A 24,974-nucleotide genomic window follows, 5' to 3' on the forward strand; every position below is an offset into this window, starting at 1 on the left:
TTTAAAACAAGATTTTGAATAATTTTGTATATTTTTTGTTTATTTAATACACATTTTTAACTTACAAGTGAAAAATATCTGAAGTCTTTGAAAATATGATCTGCAATTAATTTTTTTGTCTCAAGGATTTATAAAAACTTTAGCTGAAAAATAAGACAAACTGCTAATTAAGAATTTTGCAGTCAGAGCCCCTTTATTCTACATTTAATATCAAAAGCGATTAAGCTAAACAAATGAGCAAATGGGTGTTTAGTTGGACATATACACAATGTAAAATAAAAGTCCTAGTGGTCATCTCACAGCACATGCACTAAGGGCCCTGCTATTCAGGTCAAATAATGATGGCTAGAAGACTGTGTCAGAGCATCTCCAAAACAGCAAGTCCTGTGGTATGCTGTGATTATACCAACCAAAAGTGGTGCAAGGAAGGACAACCGGTGAACCGGAGTCAGCATCTGGGGTCAAAGTTCTGCTGGGAAACCTTGTGTCCAGGCAGGATGTTATTTAACACACACCACCTACCTAAAGATTGTTGCAGACCATGTACAACCCTTCATAGCAATGGTGTTCCCTGATGGCAGTGTCCTCTTTCAGCAGGATAATGCACCCTTCCACACTGCAAAGGGATGGTTTGAGGAACATGACACAGAGTTCAAGGTGTTGGCCTCCAATTTCCCCAGATCTCAATCTGACTGAGCATCTATGGGATGTGCTGGACCAACAAATCCAATCCATGGAGGCAACCTGCAGGACTCAACGAATCTGCTGCTAATGTCTTAGTGTCAGATCCAACAGAACACATTCAGAGGTCTCGTGGAGTCCATGCATCGATGCAACAGAGCTGTAACAGCATGAGTGGGATCTGCACTATATTAGGCAGGTGGTTTTAATGTTGTGGCTGATCAGTGTATAGTACGCTCTCTCTCTCTCTCTCAGACCACCTCTGTCAGCACAGGTTCATCTGGTAAGAAATCTCTCCTGTGAGCTTTGGACTGGACTCGCATACTTTTACACGGTGAGTGATCGAGATCAACACTTGGACACAAACCAGAATGCTTCAAGCGCTAACAGGGAGTCTGGGCTACTCTGACAAACACGCAGAGGTCAAACTCACAGGCTTATTTCTAATATAAATGCCATGAATCTAAAATTGTTGGTGTTTATTTTCCACATTCGAAAGATCAAACACATAAACTCTTTCTACACGCATTAGGAAAGTCTATAAAGAAAATATGCACCACTCTGTACGAGCAAGATGCTCAAAAATAAAATAAAAAAGATCGAAGAGAGCCATTATACGAGCAGTTAACAAAGCACTGAAGCAGAAAAATGACTTCAAATGATTACTCTCAGAGAGAGTTTCGGGTGGAAATGTGGTTTTCTCTTGATTTAAACACAAAACCTCTGTGTTTTACTGTACATTGGAGTCCTATAGAAGATCAGACGTCTCGTGTCTGTTCCAGTGGTTTTCAACTCTTGTCCTCTGGGATCCCACGACAGCATAATTTGTTCCAGCCTTGAACTAACACATCTGATTCAACAATAATCAGCCTCCGCTGGATTAATTGAATCAAGTGTATTAGTTTAACCTCATATGGCGGCAAAAATCCATCATTGATCTGAAACGGCTTATTCATGAGAGCTCTCCTGACTCTCATCCATGATTGCTTCAACATACTGTCTGCCTGCTCCCGTTTGAATTTGTAACTGCTTTATAAATTCAGTTAGCTTTTCAACAGTTTGAACTCTGACCTTTGACCCCTGCTGATTTAAGTGCACTTGAGGAAACTGGAAACTATTGGCTTTGGTCTGCATGACCTTTCTTCTCACACGTCCTTTTCTATCGCCCATAAGAGGGGGTTGTATTCATCAGCTATGGGTCGCCCTAACACACAACCTGCTGAAAGCAAACCAACACACACGTTCGATGGGATGAAACATCAGACTTGAGTGAATGGAAACCATCAGGCCATTGGTCTCAGAGCAGCAGAGAAAGAAACATACATTAGCATATTAATAATCAGACATTTTTCAATTTAATAGCAGAGCTAGTATTATTTACATACTATTATAGTATTTATTAATATTTTGAATTAGAATTTATAGTTTAAATTTAGTTTACATTTAGTAATCTTGTTATGTGCTATTGCCAATTTCCATTTAATCCTTACTTATATAAGTTGCCGGATACATTTAATAAAAAAATTAATAAATGATTTTTAATAGTTGTAGTTAACAATAACAACACTGTTTAATAGAAACTGAAATATTGCAAATGACCAAAAAATTACTTTTTAAAAAGTTTTAATTATTTACAAATGAAACAAAAAAAAGGTCACATGTGTATTTACTTACATTTGAAAAGTTGGAAATACAAAAAGTCATAAAAATAGTGATAAAAACAACAGCAGCCTAGATATTCAATATTAAGACCACTGATGGCAGCAGCGCAAAGAGGAAATCACAAATCCGAAGTGTTGACAATATAAAGTGTGAAAATTGATAAAATGTCAAAACATAGGCACCTTATATACATAGTGAGCATATTATTTACAATAAAACACATTTTCGTATTAAAAAACATGATAAACATTAGTTTAAACAGTTACCCTGCCTGTTCTCGACTGCGTTACTGTTCAGTACTGCAGTTTGATTAAGTATCTTTGCACTCTTGGCTAAATTTGGACTTAAAAGACCCTCCACATGGACGACGCGCACATGTGCGGCTTATAAACCTTCGGGGAGCCGTCTTTGAGTCGAAACGTCCTGTTATGACCCAATATTTTCCTTTAAAGACATATCGTCCTTTTGTTTTGTTTACAAATGTTATGTTTCAAATCTACACGCCAGATTAAACACAATAAACACTTCTGGAGGATGAAATGCCATGACTTCGGTCCATCTATAAAAGACATAAATAAATACTCTGCGAACTGCGTATAAAATTTCGACAGATATATTACACCATGTGAAAGGAAAGACCTTCAGATGTTTGTAATTTCAGATCTATAAGACCTACGGATGCACAGAGTGACATTCGCACACTCTTTGGAGTGCAGTACATGAAACGGCCCCAAAGGGGCCACAGAACGCTCCAAACTGGAGTAAGGCAAGGTGCGAAACATTAGAATGTCAGTGAACCCTTCTGGAAATGTGTGATAACATCCCATTCGGGCATGAAAACCGGCCACGGTGCAGACTGCCGCTCCAAATCTGATTTGTGAAGTGGTTGATGTTGAAAATGGTGTATTGGAAACTGTGATACGGAATTTCGTCCTCCTAAGTTGCACCTGAAATGCCTTTAAAAAAAAAATTACATCGAGGAAAATTCAGTTTGTGCACAAGTGATAACACCTGGAAAAAAACGCACCCCAGTGAAAACAAAAACTCCGTCCTGTCTGAAAACGTAGGGTTATTGACATCTTCAAGTATCTCCAGGGAATGACATTTAGAACATCTGTTCTGGTCTGAGACAAATATGTTCATATGGATGAACACCACAGTTTCTTCTAATTGCTTTTATTTCCTCATTTATCCATCTGTCCTCGATTTTTGAGTTAACTCACCAGCCACAACAATCTCCTACCAAAAAAAAAAAAAAGTTCAAAAGTTGTAATTTCCTCCATTTGTTGGTAAAAAAAAAGAAAAAAAAAAGTCTGATGTCTGATTTTTGCAGTTTGTTTGCGAGAACATCAGATATTCTTGTCTTGCACCTTTTTTCCGTACCAGTGGTTTTCATTTAATTTTGAAAAAACCCCAAACCAAACTCTGGCCTCCAAGTTTTTTGTACACCAATCGTACAGCAACCATGGTCTTCATGTTGTAGATGCTAAAAACCATAACGCGCCGTGAGTATATTATCCCCACACTGGAAAATATAACAGTCTAGTAACTAATTTCCATGTCCGAATAGTATTTGAAGACTTTGCGGATCCATTCAGAGTAGAAGGCCACGTTGACGAAGACAGCAGGACGCCTGGCGACGGCGCACCCACGACCGTTGATGCTCACACCCACTATGACCTTGCTTTCTCCTTCCTGGCACACCAATGGGCCACCGTAGTCTTTCTGTAAGAGGTGAATAGAGAAGATTAGAGGTCACAGTCATAGAATAAACACCATCCTCTGAAACGACCCTCCTCAAAGATCAGGATCTGACTCGTACCTCACAAACACCCTGGTCTCGCTTGCCTCCAGCACAGATTTTGGTCTCTGTGATTGGCAGAATACCTTTGTGGCTTTGGGAACACCTTTTGTTGCTGACAATTGGAAGCCCCACCATTTTCAGACTGCCCTCATGTCCCGTGCCTAAAAGAGAGGTCAAAGGGTCAGTTTTAATAGAAATGTAATGGTCTGGAAAGTTTGATGCAAGTTCAAGTTCAATTAGCTTCCTTTATTTGGCCTTGTGTGTCTAAATAACTCAACACGGGTTTGGAAAAATGGGTTAAATATGAGCTCCGAATGTTTAGTTTGTTCAAGTGTGTATTTTAATGATGCTGAGTCACATTAAATATTTATTTGTGTATCTTGTTCTTTGTCCACAAGATACAAACACGAATAAAAGATCAATGTGATAAGTCATTGTGATTATTAAGACCATCTGAATGCATTCTAGGGCTGTGTTTTGAAGTAAATACCAAATGCCAAATAAAATAGATCGGGGGTTTTCAGATTTTTATATATTTTTGTATTTTATTTGACCATTTTAATAAAGCAAATTCTTGGGTGGAAAATATTTAAATAACTATGGTCAGACTTTAGATTAGGGTCCAGCTCACTATTACTTAAATATTAAAACGACTTTTGCCTCAACAAACTCCTAATTACTGCTTATTAATAGTCAGTAAGGTAGTTGTTAAGTTTAGGTATTGTAGAACATGGTTATTCAGAATAATGCATTAATATGTGCTTTATAAGTACTAATAAACAGCCAATATCCTAGGAATATGCATGCAATAATAAGCAACTAGTTAATAGTGAGAATTGGACCCTAAATTAAAGTATTTTTAAAGTACATTTTTTATATAATATTATATTAATTATATAATTTTATTTAAAATCATAAAATGAATATTACTATTCAGCACTAGTTAGAAGGAAAAAGCAAACAAATATATTTATTACACATAAATAGTATATATATATATAGTTATCAAATTGAATGCATGTGAAAAAATTCACATATTCATATATTCATTTTGAAAGTCCTAGAATACATATTAGGACAGTTTTGAGTTCGGCAAAGAGCAAATAGAATAGAATTTACCACAGTACAATAAAATAGAGTTGAATAGAATGGAATCAGCAAAAAATAATTAACAATGGAGCATTGCACCTTGAATATTAAACATTTCCTCAGTCCTCAGACTCAATTATTTTGCATATAACAACCAGAGGAACATGTTTTTAATGTTTCCAAACCCCAAAACAAACTTGAAACCAATAATTAAACAATGTCGCTGTATAGAAAAGAATGGAATAGAACAGAATAGTACCTTTAGTGTCTCCCCAGCCATACATGAGGCAGTGAGTGCCTTCTGCAACAGCACAGCCTGCGACAGGAAGCTGCACAGTTCGCACATGCTCAGAGAGAGGGGCAGGCCTGGGCATAAGACTATGAGTTACCATAAGGATGGATGGATGGATGACAAGACGAATGGGCAGATGGATAAATGCACTTACGTAGTGAGTTTGAGCAGGGCCAAGTTGGATCCCTCGGGCCCGCAGACCACATGTGCGATCCGGAGATCCTGCGTGTCGGCGGACGCGTTGAGATGAAGAAGCCCCACCTGCACGGTGTACTCCGAGAGGTCAGGAACACTGAGGAACAAACAAGCATATATGTCAAAAACAGAAGTTTCATGACAACTAAAGTATGCAACTAAAGTATCCGAGTAGAACGGTGATAAGTCATGTTTAGCCTTCTGGAAATATATAATCTGGATTGCAGACGTAGCAGAGCAGTCTTTCTACAAGCATGAGATATGTATGTTGCCGAGCGTTCCTGGTAAGCTCATCTCCAGTTCTGATCAAGGCGTAGAGGTCAGTTCGAGGAGCGTCCAGCCCGGTTCTGTGTCTTCATGCAAAGCGCAAGATAGCTGAAACCACCAGGGAGCGGATCTGGGGGAATGTAGAGATGATCTAAAAGCCAGACACGCTCACTCCTGTTCTCCTTCTGTCCCTTTTCCCTCCCTCAAACTAAACAGAGCCAGCAGGTTTTCACTCAATGTCACTGAAGCAGATCCACAGGCATATATCACGCAGCTGAACGCCGAGTCTAAACAGATGCACCGCTGACAAAAGCAGAGAACCATCAGTCACAGTCCGAGCGGATCTGTCACTACTCTCTCCTAAACCGGAAACTCTGGACCCGCACGTCTCGTAGAAAACATCAACTGACAGATGGGAACACAAGGCCGGGACAGGCTAGAATCTTGCACGCTCAAGGAGGAAAACTCAAATGTGGTTTGCATTGACAAGAGAGAGTGGCTGGTTATTAGAGGAGTTGAGATGGATTACCAGGTGGAGAAGCACTGTTGATCAGTCAGAACCCAATCCTCTCTGATGAGTGAACCTCCACACCAGTGTCTGTCCCTGCGGGAGGACAACCAATCAGAATGTGCCGTTAGAGCTACAGGAATTACCGTCCCTCATGCTATACACGTTATGTCAGGTTACAGTATAGTATACACGTTATGTCAGGTTAAAGTATAGTATAGTATACACGTTATGTCAGGTTACAATTTTTCAGATTTTTTTTAGACACTAAAATCCATTCTATTAGTCAAATATTCTAAATCATAATGCCATTTAAAAAAAAAAAAAAAAAAAAAAAGACAAGAAAAGAATATTTCAGTGTTTCAAATAAGTTGCAAATGTGGTAAACCTTTTTGCGCCAAGACTTTAAACATAAATTCTGCATGTACAATACAAATAAGCATATTTAAAGGGATACTCCACTTTTTTTGGAAATAGGCTAATTTTACAACTGCGTAATAATAAAGAAACTTTGCTGCCGTACCATGGCTCCAGCAGGCGTAATAATATGACGCAGCGCTTGAAAATAGTCCCCAGCTCGGTAGACTAATAGGGTTGACTATTTTCAGGAGCTGCGTCATATCATTACGCCTGCTGCACTCATGGTACGGCAGCAAAGTTTCTTGATTATTACGCAGGAATGAGAGTATAGTTCCTAGCCATATCAGCCTAGAAAATCGCAACTTTTCATTTTCTGTCGGTCTTGGTACACGATGTAACTACAGAAGAGTCAAGTTTTAAATAGGAAAAATATCGAAACTCTTTGGTCATTTTTTTGAGAGAGATGCTAATGGTCTTGTCCGATTCAATGATCTATGCTAAGCTATGCTAAAAGTGGTACCGCTAGACCCGGAGATCGGCTGAATGGATTCGAAAACGGTAAAACTCAACTGTTTAACTCTGGGGGAGTTGTAAAATGAGCCTATATCCCCAAAAAGTGGAGTATCCCTTTAAGAAAATTGCATTTTTTTTAATAAGCTGTGCTGATTCTCATTCAAACTTAAATTACACCCTAATATTGCACATTGTAAAGGCTGTAACCTGCAATTGTCACCTTAAAGAGCTTTTTTTCTTTACCTGATTTAACCCATAAAAATCAGCTGTGTTGATATAAACTAATGTATTTAAGTTCATTGATGTTATATAATATTTTTTTATTTGAATAAAACCAGTTAATTTAAATGTCACCATCTAAATGACTTCTTTTTACTACTTTATTACTACTACTTTTTTTCAGTGTTTTGACTATTTATCTACCACAGATTTATCTGCATATTTGTTCTAAATTATGTAGATTAATGTAGGTTGAATTAGATTAAAATAATACTTTATACTGATCAAATAGGAAATGTGTACCTTTTTTGAATGCTGACCACCCAGCTTCCATCCTCTGCTCGCTGCACCTGCATCCCCCCAACAATCCGGGTGGTTTTGTGTATAAAACAAGATGGTTTTGCTCCTCCACCTGCTGAGAGGGAAAGCAGGAACTGTCAGAGAAGACTTCATGAAAGAAGATAATACATTTAAAAATATATAGATCTTACATATTGGATATGCAGTACACAATTATCATAGTGCAGTGGTTCTCAAGTGGTTTTGCTGCAGGACCCGTATATTTTACACTGGACATAACAGCAAAACTACAAAGGCCCAATAATATGCAAATGTAATAACAGGCTTACCAAAAAGAAAGTATGTAAATCTTGTAAAAACAAATCAAATTAATCATAGTCCGTGCAAATCAATAGGACACTTGTGGATATGGCTTTCTTTCTTTTTATTATCTGCTAAGAAATTTGCTATGAACTTACTCTTTTGATGGTCATCAGATGACATTGATTTGCCTGGATAATAAAAAATATAAGAAATGTTAGTTTACACCAGAAACCAGGAACAAAATATTATAATAAAACATTTGACATGTTGACATGTCAAAAATCAGACAAACATATAATCTCAATAAAAGCTTTTCATCAGTTGAAATAGTGATGTTACTGAAACCTAAAATTAATCTAATGTACTGTAATTTGGATAAACCTAAATTCAATCATGGAACTATCCCCAAAACGTGTTTCCTATTACAATGATGAATGCCAAGCCTGCACAAACATCATCTCATTCATCAACATGCAGCAGCAGACCATCACAGACGTGTCTGAATGCAACACAATTATACAAATCCATCTGCAGTGACACAGCTGCATGGGCACAAAGATGAAGAGGATTGCATCTGTCTGGCATTATAGTGTGACGTCTCGTCCAAAGAGACAAAAACCACAGACACAAACTCTTTACATAACATCCGGAAGTCTTTGCATCTAGAGACCCTGTCTGTCATCATAACCAAAGCTGTGTGCTATTCAGAATTAAACTCAGACCCATAAATTCCAAATCAATTTCTGAATTTGAATTGAGGTTGTAGAATGCTGAATTGCAAGGGACGGATTTGATAGTAGAACATTTTAATGTATTTCAAATAAATTTATATAACTAACTGCAAAGTATAGTTTTTAACTAGAAAAGGAAAAAGTCCAGACAGAAAGATAGAACAATAGATGGAACAAAAGTCAGTCAGACAGACAGACAGACAGACAGACAGACAGATAGATAGAACAAAAGTCAGTCAGACGATAGATAGATAGATAGATAGATAGATAGATAGATAGATAGATAGATAGATAGATAGAACAAAAGTCAGACAGATGGATAGATAGATAGATAGATAGATAGATAGACACAGACAGACAGACAGACAGACAGACATATAGACAGGCATATAGATAGACAGACAGACAGACAGACAGATAGATAGATACCTATAGACAGACAGACAGACAGACAGACAGATAGATAGATAGATAGATAGATAGATACCTATAGACAGACAGACAGACAGACAGACAGACAGATAGGTATATAGACAGACAGACAGACAGACAGATAGATAGATAGATAGATAGATAGATAGATGATAGATAGATAGATAGATAGATAGATAGATACCTATAGACAGTCAGACAGACAGACAGACAGACAGACAGACAGACAGACAGACAGACAGACAGATAGGTAGATAGACAGACAGACAGACAGACAGATACCTATAGACAGTCAGACAGACAGACAGACAGATAGATACCTATAGACAGTCAGACAGACAGACAGACAGACAGATAGGTAGATAGACAGACAGACAGACAGACAGATAGGTAGATAGACAGACAGACAGATAGACAGACAGACAGACAGACAGACAGACAGACAGACAGATAGATAGATAGATAGATAGATAGATAGATAGATAGATAGATAGATAGATAGACAGACAGACAGATAGACAGACAGATAGATAGATATATAGATATATAGATAGATAGATACCTATAGACAGTCAGTCAGACAGACAGACAGACAGACAGACAGACAGACAGACAGATAGACAGACAGACAGATAGATAGATGGCAGACTCACAGCGCTCCAGTCCACAGTAGTCCCAGGGAATGGAGGAGTTGGACGTGTAGCACCATGGCCCATGCTTATCTCGGTCTGGATTCCTGCACAAGTTCAACTCTAAGCCCGCGCTGGCCTCCGCTGACCGCGTCTCTCTCCTTCACACACATAAAAACAAAGAACAGGAAATCAGCTACTCAGTTCAGAGGAACCAGCCAGCACTAGAGGGATGGAAATGTGGACTCGTATGTCGCTGTGTGACAAGATGTTCAAAGAAGGACTCAAAATATCCTCCCTCCAGCGACCATAAAAGTATGAAAGTATGAACTCAGAACAGTCACTGCAGCTCTGCGCATTACACCACCTGTCCTCATGGCTACACACAATCCAGCCCGAAACTGCATGCCAAGCGTCTTCTACAGAGTTGACTTACAAAGAAAATAAATCCTAGAGTGAGACAGACAGCCCTCCAATCGCAGGGGCCGAAAATCCAGAATGAAAAATGTGTAGGAAACAGAGAGTGATAAAGTGGAGAGGTAATTTTTCGTCCCTGGTGACCGCTGAACAAGCCAACGTTGAGTTTTCTCAGAGACAACCTTTCGACCCCGTGTGAGGCAGACTCACTGGCTGGACGCCATTTGAAGAAGCTGATTGGCTTTGATCTGCCCGTGTTTTGAGAGCGGGGGACAGCACTTCCTGGGGTCAGAGGTCACTCCTGCAACATGTCCATCTGTCTGTGCCATTTTGGCTTTTAAAATTCCTGTAAATTAAGTGATGTTAACAGCTTAGCTGAGGGACTACAGGACGCTGAGCGAGTTGCTTTATGGGGGCATTTGTCTCCCGAAGAACAGTGTGTGGTATTTTCTGTCCTCGGTGTATCAGTGATGAATATGAGCGGCCCGGCTCTCCCTCTTCTGTTTGTTATCACTGCCTCAGTCCTCTTTCAATGTTGTAATACTGCCTGATAACCGCCTTTCAAAACAAACTCAACATCAGTGCTAATATATGATTTCTGCAAGGAAAACTGGTTCCAAGAGTCAACAGGAACCCGAGCAAAAGTGCAAAAAAGCTCGAAATATTTCAAAACCGAGTGAGATGCCTCACTGACTACATAGACAACGGCCTTCTAAGACAGCATCCTAACTAGAATGGAACCTTGTAAGTGACAGATTTGGATTGCTCTACATAGTCAAGTGTAATACAAATAGCGCTCTGCATGTAAAGGGCAACAAGCCAAGCCATCATAAAAGAACTAGCGGCAACGAAAGCTGATTGTGACTCGGCCAAAAGGCTGCGCTTGAACACACCAAAAGGACTAAAGTCGACTGTCAACTAGCATGTGCGTTCTGCACCAGCATGTAAGGAAATAACTGTCTATATCAGCAGGTATCAATAGTCTATATTCATCCTTCAAAAAGGGAAAGGGAAACCTAAACTGGGACTGCAAATATGCAAACCGTAAACAAACAAAGCAGCTTTTCCTTACTGTAACATTTTGAAAATACATCATGCTGATCACTTTCTTCATTCCAGGTGGCTCACGTTGTTGAAAAATTTCGCATATTGAATGCTCAGGTAAGATGACGTAAAATAAGAACCGGCTTCTGTCTTTACTGTCTTGACTTCTTTGCTTGCTTTCATCACTTTCGCTTTTATTCGCATCCAATGACTCATTCGCTAAGCTGAACATCCAATCAGAGTTCTCTATTCAACATGATGGGTGCCGACGGTGAGGAACACATTGCAAAAAGTGGGCCGGTAGACGCTCACTGATAACCCGACGTTGGAGGACAGCCGACGGTTGGCTTAGTTTGTCAGGGCCTTAAAAGCACAAAAGACTCACAACTGCTTTCAATTCAGGCAATGCAACACGACACGAAACTACAAAATACTTGATATACAATATCTAATAAGATTTTGGGTAAAATACAAATTTCCTTTATAACTTATTTAGTCATTTTTAATAGATTATTCAATGTTGAGCATTGGATAAAATGTAAGTGTATGTATTTTTCACTCATTTGTGAGCCATTTGGATCTTTTTATAAATCTGCGGCACTCATTAAACCAAAATTGGCCAAATTCACTGTCATTTCGAGTTATGCAGTAAATTCCATTTTTATGACTGGATTCCACATTCCGGCAAGTTTTCTGTGTTTAAACCAGCCCACAAACTCATGCCATTGGTTGATCACTCAAACCCAGCAATGCTGAAAACAACTGAAAGTTAGTGGTTTGTGCTTTTTTAAACAGTCTCATTTACTTGTTGTCTCTGAACATTACCTTGGAATAGAACGCATTTTAACATGAAAAATTGTTTCAGTGATTTCATGGAAACATGTACCTGAATGTGTGATCGGACCACAGCCCACAAGGAATCCCAGATCTTGTTTTCGACAAATTGCCACGATAACTCTCCCCGTTGTCTTCATAACATTCTAGGACACAGATAAAACATACATAAAATTAACATAAACAGTGTTAACATGCATGTACAGTACCTTCAGTAAAAGCCGTGCTTATTCAAAGCTCCATGTTTAGATTATTTATGGATTTGCTGATTGTATCCATGCTGTCATGAAGTAAGCATGTTTGAAATAGCATTTTACTAGTGGGGGAGGGCCGATTTCACGTCAGGGACCACTTTACAATTGGTGGTTGGCAAACAAGTAGGGGAAAAAAGCTTTTGTCTGTGCCAAGATCTGACTGAAGTTTGAGTGAATCCAGAGAGGCATTGCTCTGTCTCTCTGACCTGAAACCTCAAAGGGACTCTTCTGGTGAGAAATGTGTCTTTTGAAACACATAGCTGGAACACACATGAAAAAAAAAGAGACTATTCTAACAGGATTTTGAAACAGACTACACGATTTGCGCAGAAGAATCTTTTTCTTTTAGGAGCGCTTGTATGACACAGACGAAGGGGAATGTGAGGGTACCCAGAACTAAACCGCACTGGAGCTGGAGCCAGATCTTTACAGGCAGTCTCCAAACGTCCGTGATGGCGCCTCTGTGCAAAACATCTTTGTCTTTCATCATTAAAATTCTTGTAAATTATGATGAGCTAAGCGTTTTGGAACAACACAATTCATTATGTGGCTAATATGGTTCACGATGCTTAGCCATGCGGTGCAGTACAAGTGTGAGAGAGTGTGTAAGAAATGTGTGTGTGTGTGTGTGTGTGGGCTTACCTGTGCTGTCAGAGCTCTCTGCCTCACATCTTGGGATGTTGGTACAGAAAGCTTTGCGTACTTTTGGGTCTGTGGTGAAACACCAGGGAATTTCAGAGCCATCAGGGTTTCTGCAATAGTTCTCCCTGAGATCCCTGAATGGGACACACACACACAATTTTGTAAAATCACTTTTGCATGTATATATTTTTTCTGCATCTTTTTCAGAATGATTTAGTACCAGTCAGAGGTGAACAAACCCCTAATCCTGTAAATGTTTACAATATGTTTGTAATGATTTTGCTGGCAATATAACATTGAGCAACATTGTGTATATTGCGATGATTCTAATGCGCTTTTTATTTGGTTGTTAAGTTTTCAAGTGTGTCATTAAACCAGTAACCCGCTAGTTTGAGAACATTAAAGCACAAAAGTTTAAATAATGTGTCTGATTTATAAAGAGTGTTAGAGTATGTTTTATTCATTTCCGTAAATCAGTTCAAACCGTCAATGAATTTAACATTAAAATTCATTAACAAAAACCTTGTGGGAAACATGTCATTCGATTTTTTGTTGTATATAGTGTGTTTATAGGTATATATATATCATAGTATTTTTTTCCATTGGCAAACACCACTCATATTTTCTTCAAAAAGTGTTATGTAGTTATGTGATAATGATAATAATAATAAAAAATATTAGTGTAGAATGACTCACTTGCATTTATAGTTGTGTGGTGTGTATGAATGGTTGTGAGGAAATAGGGCGTCCCAGCGTTGACAGGTCACACCTGCAGGGGTCACACTGACTGTCCCCCTGTAGCCCTCTCCCTGACCCCGAAAGCAAGAGGTGGTCACCTCCACTTCCACATCATTATCTGAGTCTGAAACAGAGACAGGGAGAGAGAATGTCAGGAATTCCAAGCATCGGATGAAACACAGGAGTAACCATGAGATTTACAACAAGTCAGTGCACCTGTACACAATCCCTGTGCCAAACTAAATATCACACACACGCAACTATCTGTGATAGGAAAGGGGTTTCTTCCACATGCAATAGAAACTTTTAGCTTGAATTAAATTCAACAATATAATATAATATAATATAATATAATATAATATAATATAATATAATATAATATAATATAATATAATATAATATAATATAATATAATATAATATAATATAATATTTTAGTCAGGTACAAAATGGAGAGATGTTTTGATCACAGCATAACACAATATCACAACAAATCCAAACCAGAAAGATAGCTAAAACCCCAAAGCATGTACGTTTTATAGAAAGAAAGATGAAGATGAAGAAAAGTGAACAGACCACACACACTGATGTTACAGTATTCCCATGTTGTGCTTTTGTCCATTGTGTAACACCATGGACGCACGTCATTATTGGGATTGCGGCAGTAGTTGTCATCCAGGCCTTTACCTGCATGCCTATATATACACAGATAAAGAAGAACGAGTAAATCGCAGAGTTGAGTGTGTATATGTGTGTGTGAGTACATGTGAATGGGTACCTGTGAGGCTGGTAGGTGTGTTTATGAGGTTTCTGTGAGTCCCATCTCTGGCACTCTTTCCCACTCTCTGTGTGATCCATGGGCCCCCTGTATGTTTCCCCATTACACCTCATGCACTCCACTACAAACACACAGAAACACACAGGTATTACAAACACCAAATGCACACATATAAATAGTCTTATCACGCAGATGGTGCAACAGACACAAACACACTCACATACTCTACTTTCATATCACAAATAACACATATTATAGTATAGATGAGGTCATCTCTAACCGTCTGAACATTGGGGCAGCCCACATTCCTGGTGCCGAGTCTCAGTGAGTTCAGTGAAGCACCAGGGTCCACTTGGATCATTGTCCGGGTTTCGGCAGAAGTTCTGACGCAGGTCAAACTTTTTGTGTCTGGCAGGCTTGAAACTGATAAATAAATATATAGATAAAAGGAGAGGGAAAACAGAGTTAAAAGTTCTGTTAATGTGATCATCCAGCTCAAATTGACTTTTGTCCAGTCCTACTCCTAGAGAGCCACTGTCCTGCTGAGTTTAGCTCCAACCCTAATTAACCCTAATTTTTGCCTATAGTTTTTCATATGCCATGTATTCGGACATACTACTCTGTTGACATACTTTCTCCCCCGCATACTATATAGTAGGGAAGTATTTGATTTCGGACACAGAAAAGGTCTTTAGGATTACCACAAACTTCCAAGCAGGTGTGTTGGAGCAGGTTGAAGCAGAAAGTTGGACCGCCAAGAGCAGGATTGGATACCCCTGGGTCTTTTGGAACACTAATTGAGTGAATCAGCTCAATTAGCCTAAAAGGTCAACTTAGACAAGTATGAATTTATAGTTAGTGCTAGTTTGGTGCTGGTTCACCTCGAGACCTGGCATAGCCATGTTGTTCATCAGCAAAACTTAGCAGGTGATTGATCATGGAAGTCTCCTTGATTGAGCTAGTTAAGAAGCCTGTAGGTCTTTCAGCAGAGAGGTCCACACCAGGATACATTCTCAAAACAGGTTGACCAAGCTGGTCAAACACATGGGGGTCCAGAGTTTAGCTCCAACCTTAATTAAATACTCCTAGACCAATTGATCAAGGACATTGAGATTAATAGATGATTACAAACGGGCAGCTTGGAGCTAAACTCTGCAGGCCCTCTAAAATGGCCCTCCAGGAGCAGGATTGGACACTCCTGGTCTATCAGGTCCCACAACCCTATATACAGGATAAACAGTACGGAAGATGTATGGATGGTTCTCCACATGTTTCAATGGAGGACGGAAGCTCAAACCCTGAACAAAGTCACCTACCTGAATTTTTAAGTAACTCTTAAGACCTTGTTTAGCTTGCTAAGGTGTCTTTGATAAGGGTTGAAGCTAAATTATCGAGGGTAGTGTCCCTCCAAGGCCAGATTTGAGGAACCCTGGTCTACTAGATTGTCCTAAATATCACCTAAGCCAGTCTGGACCAGCTAACAACCATAAATGACCAGCTTCAACCATGTAAAACCAGCATATTGTATCTCAACAGATGCTATCTGAATCTAAGTGTACCTAAACAATGAATTGATCTGGAAAACTCTTAAAATCAAATCCAGTACTAGACCCTCAATATAAGTTAAAATAACACCAGATTAGGACACCATCTAAACAAAAGCCATGCAGCACAGATGACTTGCTTAAACAACTGGGTTACGAAAGGCGTGTGGTGCTGGAATGGACTATGTTCCTGCATCTGGATCTTGTGGCTGGTTCCACATGAGACCTGAGATTTCTACAGCTAATGATGTTGTGCTAACAGATGTTAGCCAGCTATTCTTCTCTGGCTTCCAACAGACGCTCTCGCACACTGAATGCAATCCAAACAGAAACTTTAAACTTTCTTTAATCACACTTACAACACCTGGAGGTCATATGAGTCGGAAATGGGCAATTTATTGGAAACTCTCCATTTGTGTACATACAAAAGGTTTTCATCTCAACAAAGTGACATTTCCTGGCAGCAAGTCGGTGTTGGGTGGCCACCAGCTCTGGAACCAGCACTGGAACCTTCTTGGTAGAAAAGGGGCTAGCATTTTTTGTCTTCTTAGAGTAGATTTACTTGGTTCTCATTACATTCTTTCTGATCATTTTCTGCTGTCTCCCCCCGTTTGGCTTGGCCAAATGTATGGGGCAGGTGGACACATTGTTCTGGTGGATAGATTGAGAAGCTTGGGTCTGAGAGGAAAAAGATCTTATCACATGGAAAAAGGTTCGAAAGGGAATCGAAGTCGGAAAGTACTGTTATCCATAGGGAGGAGAGGATCTGGATTAGCATCTGTGCACTAGTCTCAAATGCTGCTCGTATTTTAATGTGTCTGCGGCTTTGTGAGCTCAGCTGGAGGGCAGACAGAACATGACTTCAGTCCATAAATCCTCCTTCTCTCGTTCTTTTTCTATCTTTCTTTCATTCTCTCACCTCTAAAATCTTTATACAGCTTGTAAGCAGTGTAGCTCTTAGAGCTAATAACATCTTGGCTAACAAGGACCTGGCAACAATTGACCACATTAACCAGAATGGCTTGTGTTCGCGCAGTCAGGGCCCTCTGAATAGTCCCACTTAACTTCTGTTGTGAGAAAGATGACCCTCAAACGACCAGGCCTGAAAGCAATCTCATCTGCAGTCTAGACTAATCAGTGATTGTTGGCAGACAGCACACTGACGGCAATTAACGGCTAACGGCTAAGTCCACGCTAGGAACAGTGAGGAGTATTGCGAAAATTGCTAGCTGTCAGAGACCATATGAAAGCTGCAAATGACAAGCTTACTGAGAGAATGAGTTACAGAGGAAAGAGCGGTTTAAAATACAGATGCAAGAATTGACTATGAATAACGTTGTTTATTAGCTGTAGCTATTTACTCAGTGTGTACAAAAGGTAGATGCAGTTTACACAAAGTGTAACAGAACTTAAACGCTATTTATACTGAGAGTAAATAGTGTTAGATAATGTTTGCACACAGTGTAAAACACAATAATTAGCATCTTGTTTATGAGTGCGAGTAGTGATAGGTGCTATACACAAAGTGTAAATAGAAATGATATGCTATTTATACTAAGGTAAATTGTTTGCGTTTTATTTGAATGCACCGGCTCCATTGATCTAAAACAATTCACTAAGGAACCAAGAGGCGTCACAATGTTGAATGTCGATGTCTTGCAAGATCCTGTTCCTTCCCAAAGCATTTCTATTGGCTGAGACAATTATTTAGGGGTACTTTTTCAGTGCCTGACTAATTTAAATAATAATAAAAAACATGACAGTGCATCTTATAAATGCCATTCACTTACAATTAGCCTTATTTGCATTTAAATTAGGTCTATTTGCACAGAAAATAATGTCAATGACTTAATCCACCAGCGCTCATTGAATTAGCACAACTGTTTAGTAAATTCATCCCAGAGAGTCAAAGAGAGAGAAATAAAAAAAAAGAGAGTGACTTTTTACTTGTGCTCATGTGGGATGGACATATTCCAGGATTGACACGTAATTCCAGTCTTTGTGATAGACCTTCTCCCCTTGTAGTTGACACCTGACCCAATGATGCACTCCCTCACATAGTCTGTGGAAAACAAACGGCACATAGATATTCATATAATCTTATATGATGAACGTTGTTTACAGATTACACATTTCACTGACATCCTGAAGTGATTTAAGTCTCCAAACAAGAGTTTTATTGACGACTATGGCATAAATCTAAATTTTCAACTCCAGCTTTTGCTGAAAGCATAAACATACGGCATCTTGTTACCGTCAACAGTCATGCTTTCTTATACTCTGTTTGCTGCCAAATCTCTTAAGCATGTGTTGTTTACAATGACAGAGGGGATTTTATACATAGAAGTGATTTTACACTTCGAGCCAGCAATCTAAACAAACATGACTGGCATTTGCGCAGTTTTACAACCAAATATTTCCAAGAAAACGTCAGAAATAATAAAAGTAAAAAGTCAAGTGTGAGTGAACTTCTTCAAAAGGGAATTCAAAATATTTACCTTTCTTCTCGAAAAGGTCACAATTGGGTTTTCGCTCTCTCTTTGCGCCTTCGGAGAAACGATCGAAGGGAAGCAAGTGACATTTCCTGTTTATCTGGTCAAAGTAGAATGCCCTGTAAGGAAGCAAGGAGAGAAAACCAAGAAAACGAAAGTTGGGTCAGAGAACCACCACGATCAGATGAAGGTCTCACATGAGCTTGCTGAATCAATAGTTCAACCAAAAATGACAATTCTTTCCACATTTACTCACCTTCATGATCTTCCAAATCTGAAAAAGAAGATATCCTGAAGAATGTTTCCCATCAACTTTAATTATATGGACAAAAACATTGAGACATTCTTCAAAATATCTTCTTTTCCCTAGTGAAAAATAAATGTACCAAAATGTATTTGAAATACATTTATTTTATGCTAAGTATACTACGATACATTGACATATTTATACAAATACCCAACAATTGTGCTTTTGGTACACTAAATTGGTATACTTAAAGTCTGCTAAATTGGAACAACTAATTTTGTACTTAATGCACTTCAGTTATCCGGAAATAGTGCTGAGGTCAAACTAAAGATATAAGTATATTTGATTGTGCTAAAGTGGAAATATTGCAAGTATACTTTAGTGATAGATTAAATATCTTGCATTTAAAGGCTGAAATTATACAGAGATCATACTATCCTTACTAATAGTGATATTAAAACAGAAATGTGTATCAGAAATGTGCATTGTGCAATAAAGAAGTACTCCAAATAAAGTTAAATTATAATATTTATATCAGCAAGTGTCGATATGTCAGTTAATTTGAATGGATTTGTAGTATACAAAGTATGAAATAAATGTATTTTAAATACATTTTGGTATAGGTTTTTTTCACTAGGGTTGTGTTACAAAGAGAAACAAAACGACATGAGTAAATGATAACAGAATTTTCATTTTTTGGTTGAACTACCCCTTTAAACTTGTGTTATGTGTGATTACATGTGCATGTGTCACCTGCAGGACTTCTTGCTCTTGTTGCATTTGCGCGCACAATCATCCAGCGAGAGGTTTCTAATTCGAGGAGATTCTGGACAGTCTGTACAAAGCAGCCGGCTGTTTTCACTTTTCTGAAACCTCTGCAATGTCTGTTTTCTGCACTCTGAACAAAGGAGACAAGGAGATTAAACCCAAACACACACGCAGGTACTTAAAACACACACACACACACACACACACACACACACACACACACACACACACACACACACACACACACACACGCACGCACACACACACGCACACGCACGTACATGTACACTCGTAATCTCATACATGTCAGAGCTGTCACACACATTATCAGAAGGGTCATTCTCAGGAAACAGTCCCATTTGTACCAAATTTGTGTCTCTGTGAATTAAAACTGATATAATTTGACAGATTTTCCTTACAAATTCATTTTCATTTTAAATTTTCCACTCTTTAGTGTGTAATGAAAATAACTTTTTAAATAAAACATTTTTAAATGTTTGGTTTGACATGTGACCTGTTTTTAAAATTACACTTTGAAATATTTTACAATATACACTGCTATTCAAAAGTTTGGGGTCGGTAAGATTTTGTTAATTTTTTAGTTTCTTATGCTCACCAAGGCTATAGTCATTAGGTACAACTTTAATATTGTTTTAATTCAGCATCACTAGTCCAGTGTCAAGAGAAAAAAAAAAGAAGATTCTTTAATGAACAAAAGTAAGCAGAGTAAACATAGACTCGTCAGCATTTACATTCTTTAGCTTGAGTAAAATCAGGTTTCTGTTTGCTATTTTATGACTGTTTGCTATTTATTTCTTCTGCAGAAATGAATGAGAGGCCAGCGAAGGGCCCAGAGACTCTCACTTACACACACGTGTCACGATTCACTGCACTGTGGTGGTCCGAGGATATTTCAGATAAGTCAGCTTACATACATGTGCTAAGCTCACATGGTAACTCCCACACTAAAACATATACATAATCTTTCTGTTGTTTCCAGGTCCGACATCTTCCTTACACTGTCTTTATTTGCTGATCTCTTAAATGCAAAAGTTCACAGAAAAATTACAACTACATCAATTTTTTACAACCCAAAACCCAATGAACCCTTGCAGACATTATTCACTTAAAATCTTCCTATCCAGGGAGTCCATGAAGCCAAAATGGACGATTCTTGTTTTATGGAACATTGCAGTATTTATTCAACTTGATTTGACTTTTTTTTTTAAATAAAAATAATCATGTGCTCTCATAGTCTCAAAATAATTTCCCCTCCCTATTGCAGCGATGGCTCTTCTGTGATGACGTGTTTTCTGGCATGAGAATGGGACAACCTGTCACTCACATGACATCACAGCAATAACAAACCAGAACGATCCAATCAATTCCCCATGGACAAAGTCAATTCCTGCTCAACATTTTTTCTTGCATGAGAATTTCACCCGGATACGTCTCAATAGGAAAGAAAAGACAACTTCTGTTCCATGCCTAATTTAACTGGAGAACCGCAGCAACCAGATCACTGAGTAAGAGAGTACTTGCAGTTTTGCGGACTCGTGATTGTCGTCTTGTCCACATGCTTGTGATGTCAACAAGAGGCTCGGATTTTCGTGTTTCATAAGTGTGCTGACAGTAATCCATAAGGGAAGCATCTGGGACAGGGTCGAACCTGACTCATTAAATCACAAATGTTACCAGTGAATATTGACTTAATATTTATTCTGTTCTTCACACAAATCTATCAAGTGACTTGGTATAAAGAATAATAGTCATATGGACTCATTTTATGACCGTTTTATGGTGCTTTTTTTGTTGTCCTTTCTGAGGCTTGACATGCATGCTCACTTCATTTTGGATGAACTATCCCGTTTAAAGGCTGATATCAGAACTGTATATACTCTCCCATAGGCTGTTATCTCACTCAGCGACAGCGTGGGCATGAACTTGGATCTGTTCTGTGCAGTAGCCTTGGGCCCGGCACCCTTATTATCAAGTCATTCAGTAAACTGTTGAAAATCAGGGGTGAAAGGTAACACCCCTCAGTTTGATTCAGGCACGCGTGGTGCTGCACATCTCTTACCGAACTCCTGTGGCTGAAGCGGTTTTGGTAAGAACACATTATTAATGTTTGGGCCGCATCTGAACACATCTGGATTTCATCAAGCTGCTCTTCAAACATTGATCTTTTCCTTCAGCGCCCCAATTAGACTCCTTTAAATTCCTCTTTCTGGCCTGTCGGGGGCATCTTTATCTCCCAGCATGCTTATTAGATTTGGCTAAATCGCTTCCTTAAATAACAACGGGATGATGGTAGCAATGAGGATGGGCATCAGTGAAACATCAGCATTAATGGTTTCAGTCTGACTCACTAATGTCCTTTCCTTTCCTAGAGCTTCAGTGAAAGTTTGAAGAACCTCTCGTACTGTGTTTACGAAGCACATCTGGTCTGGTGAATATTTGCAATGGTGAAATATGGGAGAAACGGCCCTGTCCAGATGTTGCACAGCACGTCGATAACGCCGCTTTAGAGAGTCCATTCACCCCATATGTGCGTTTGCCCATTGCTGGAAATGTGCACTCTGGGAAGGGTCTGATGCTTTACTGTTGCGCATCTAATGATGCATGTCATGAAAGTAGGACTGAAGTAGCGTAAATGTTGGAGACTTTTTACAGTTTCAAGCCCCATGAAAATGAAAAATGTCTTGCTAAAAGACTCAATGGTGATAATCTTGTGTGGTTTGAACCTACAACATACTGTTCCAGCACAGAACTTTGACCATTAGGCCACACCACCCCATATCCTCTGCACTACGTGATGCATGCAACATCTCCAGGCTTCCGTTTATGAGACTGAAACATGAGGAAGGGTCAATGGGTTTGTGTAAAATCCAACCTAAATACACACTATTGTAAATGAGGACAGTTTGAAAACTGTGGCCCCCTATTAAAACACCACTTGATTGTTTATTCCCCCTTAATTGCATTTTTAGTTTTCTATACCCCCCAAAAAAGCTGGGACTGGGAGGATTTTCTTTTATAATTTAAAATTGATTCGCATGAACTCTTCAGGCACTCCACAACCTTCCAACAATTTACCATGGTAACCGTAGTTTTTATCATATACTGTAAAACAAAAATCATCTTTATAATAATATCTTGCATTTCCACTGGTTTGTATGAGTTAGAGTTTTAACTCAAGTTTCTTCATCAGTAAAGTGCAATGAACTTACAGCTGCAGGTTGTTACTCTGGCACCACTTTGTAGCAATTAAGCTTCATTCATAGATAACGCAGTTTAATTAAACCCAATTTTAGAGCACTGAGAGTGAGAGTTTACAGTGTAGTTGTCATTAATATGAGATCTCCTTCAGACAGTGGCAGAATTTCATTTCGTTTAACTTCTTGTCAGGACACTGATGGCTTAAGTAGTTTTACACTATGCCTTAATTTTTTAAGTACAATCAACTTAGATGTTTAAGTCATTTCAACTTAAATTACATTAAACTGGCTTAATGATGAGTTGAAACTTGTATAACTTATAAAAATGTTTTATTTTGATAAGTGAAAGTAATATGTTGTCATAACTTATTGATCATATAATTTTCAATAACTGCAGTATGGTATTTGGTCACCATGGTCATTTTTTTTTGTTGCCTTGTCTTAAATATTAAACATACACACAATATCCAATATCCCCAGAATCACTTTACCCTCAAAATGCATATAAAACATCTTACAGCACATTACTTTTTCTAAGACAACACAAAATAGTTATGGATCCATAACTTGATTAACTTTTTTTAGATGCATGAACGTTTTATCGACTTCATATTGCTCAAAGATAATCTAACAGTGGCATCTTTGCACTGTGATCAACACGATTTAAAACACAATCAGTTAATCAATAAGTCACTTCACGTGGTCATGGTCACTCACCCGCATCCAGGGACAGTAAGACACACAGAAGAGTTTGATAAATCCACATTATGTCCAATTTCATATTGCTCGGTTTGATATTCCAGGATTTGGGATGGAGAGTTTATAAGGTCCGAGCTGGTGCTGCTGCTGGTGTGAGTGATGAACAGGAACAGATCGCAGAGATCTTGCGCTCTCTCACTCACTCACTCACTCTCTCTCTCTCACGCACGCGCCGCGGACGTCAGCGTTTATTAGGGAGTTTAACCTTAAATTTGGAAGTGGATGTGGGATTGATCAGAACTCGGATGAATGCATCATTTCCTAAAACTCTGACTGATAACCACATTAGAGACATGCAGATAAGCCTAGTCTTGGCATGAGTGAATGCTGCTGACCTTTATAGTGTAATGTTTTTTAATGAGCTAGAATCTGTTTATTATTATGTGTTTTAAATATAAAATTAATATTACACACAGTTATGAATAAATAAGGCACTACACATAATAATTCAACACTCTAAAATATACAAATGTACAATATAAATAAAACCTGTACGAGCAACACTATGGTGCAGAGTCTATTGTGTTGGATTATGAGTGTTGTTAAAGGAATAGTTTACCCCCCAAATTATTTTTCATTTACTCAGAATACTCACCCTTATGTCGTTCTAAAACTGAATTACTTTCTTGGGTGGAACACAAAAGGAGAAATCTGGAACAATTGCAGGTCGATGTTTTCCATGCAATCATAGTGACTGAGCTTTTAAGCTTAAAAAAAGACTCAACAGCTCCATAAAAGTATAATAATTTGGTCAGTGCATTGTTGTCAGAATAATTTGGACTGTTTTGCCATATTTAGAATCAATAAATAATAGAAAAATAGCACTATAGTACAAAAATGTGTAAACAGAAATGGGTTTTATTCACACATCAGAGCTCATTTAGTAAATCAGAGGTTCATATCTAGCCTTAATGGAACTTTATAGAGCATAAAACAACAGCTCTGAGATGAACATACTAAAATGTATATCTTCTACCGTGTCGGGGAAGGAAATTACCTTTCTAAAATATGCATTTTCACGAAAGTTCAAGGAAGACATTGTAACAGCCTTGAAACTATACTTATTCATCAGAGGCGAACAATAGAACAAATTCAAAGAAAATCCCAGGGACAAAGTGGACTTTTAAGGACATTACAGCACAGTCCCCTGGCATGAAACTAAGCTATCCGAGAAATCAGTCATCTGCCAGGTCACCTTCAGGCACAGAGTAGTTAGATTGCGACCTGAAAGTGAATTCATAAAGAGGGATTGGGG

At 38.5% G+C, this 24,974-nt stretch overlaps 1 protein-coding gene and 1 long non-coding RNA gene across 2 annotated transcripts in view; one reads left to right on the forward strand and one right to left on the reverse strand.

Moving 5' to 3' along the window:
- The window catches only part of LOC309497602, a 173,546-nt gene that overhangs the window by 100,979 nt on the left and 47,593 nt on the right, over positions 1-24,974 (forward strand). The gene's annotated exons all lie outside the window — the stretch shown is intronic.
- Positions 2,290-23,816, reverse strand: hgfa (hepatocyte growth factor a). The gene is made up of 18 exons (XM_082167828.1): positions 23,678-23,816; positions 19,728-19,872; positions 18,734-18,846; positions 18,183-18,297; positions 14,972-15,114; positions 14,692-14,812; positions 14,490-14,608; positions 13,873-14,038; positions 13,177-13,310; positions 12,333-12,426; positions 10,010-10,146; positions 8,349-8,381; positions 7,894-8,005; positions 6,520-6,594; positions 5,683-5,820; positions 5,496-5,602; positions 4,166-4,308; positions 2,290-4,068 (listed from the first exon to the last, which is right to left on the reverse strand). Exons 1-18 carry the CDS (start codon positions 23,739-23,741, stop codon positions 3,886-3,888), a joined length of 2,142 nt encoding a protein of 713 aa, XP_082023954.1. The 5' UTR covers positions 23,742-23,816; the 3' UTR covers positions 2,290-3,885.

Source organism: Leuciscus leuciscus (genome assembly GCF_965113295.1).
Source record: "Leuciscus leuciscus genome assembly, chromosome: 4".
Classification (NCBI taxonomy): domain Eukaryota; kingdom Metazoa; phylum Chordata; class Actinopteri; order Cypriniformes; family Leuciscidae; genus Leuciscus; species Leuciscus leuciscus.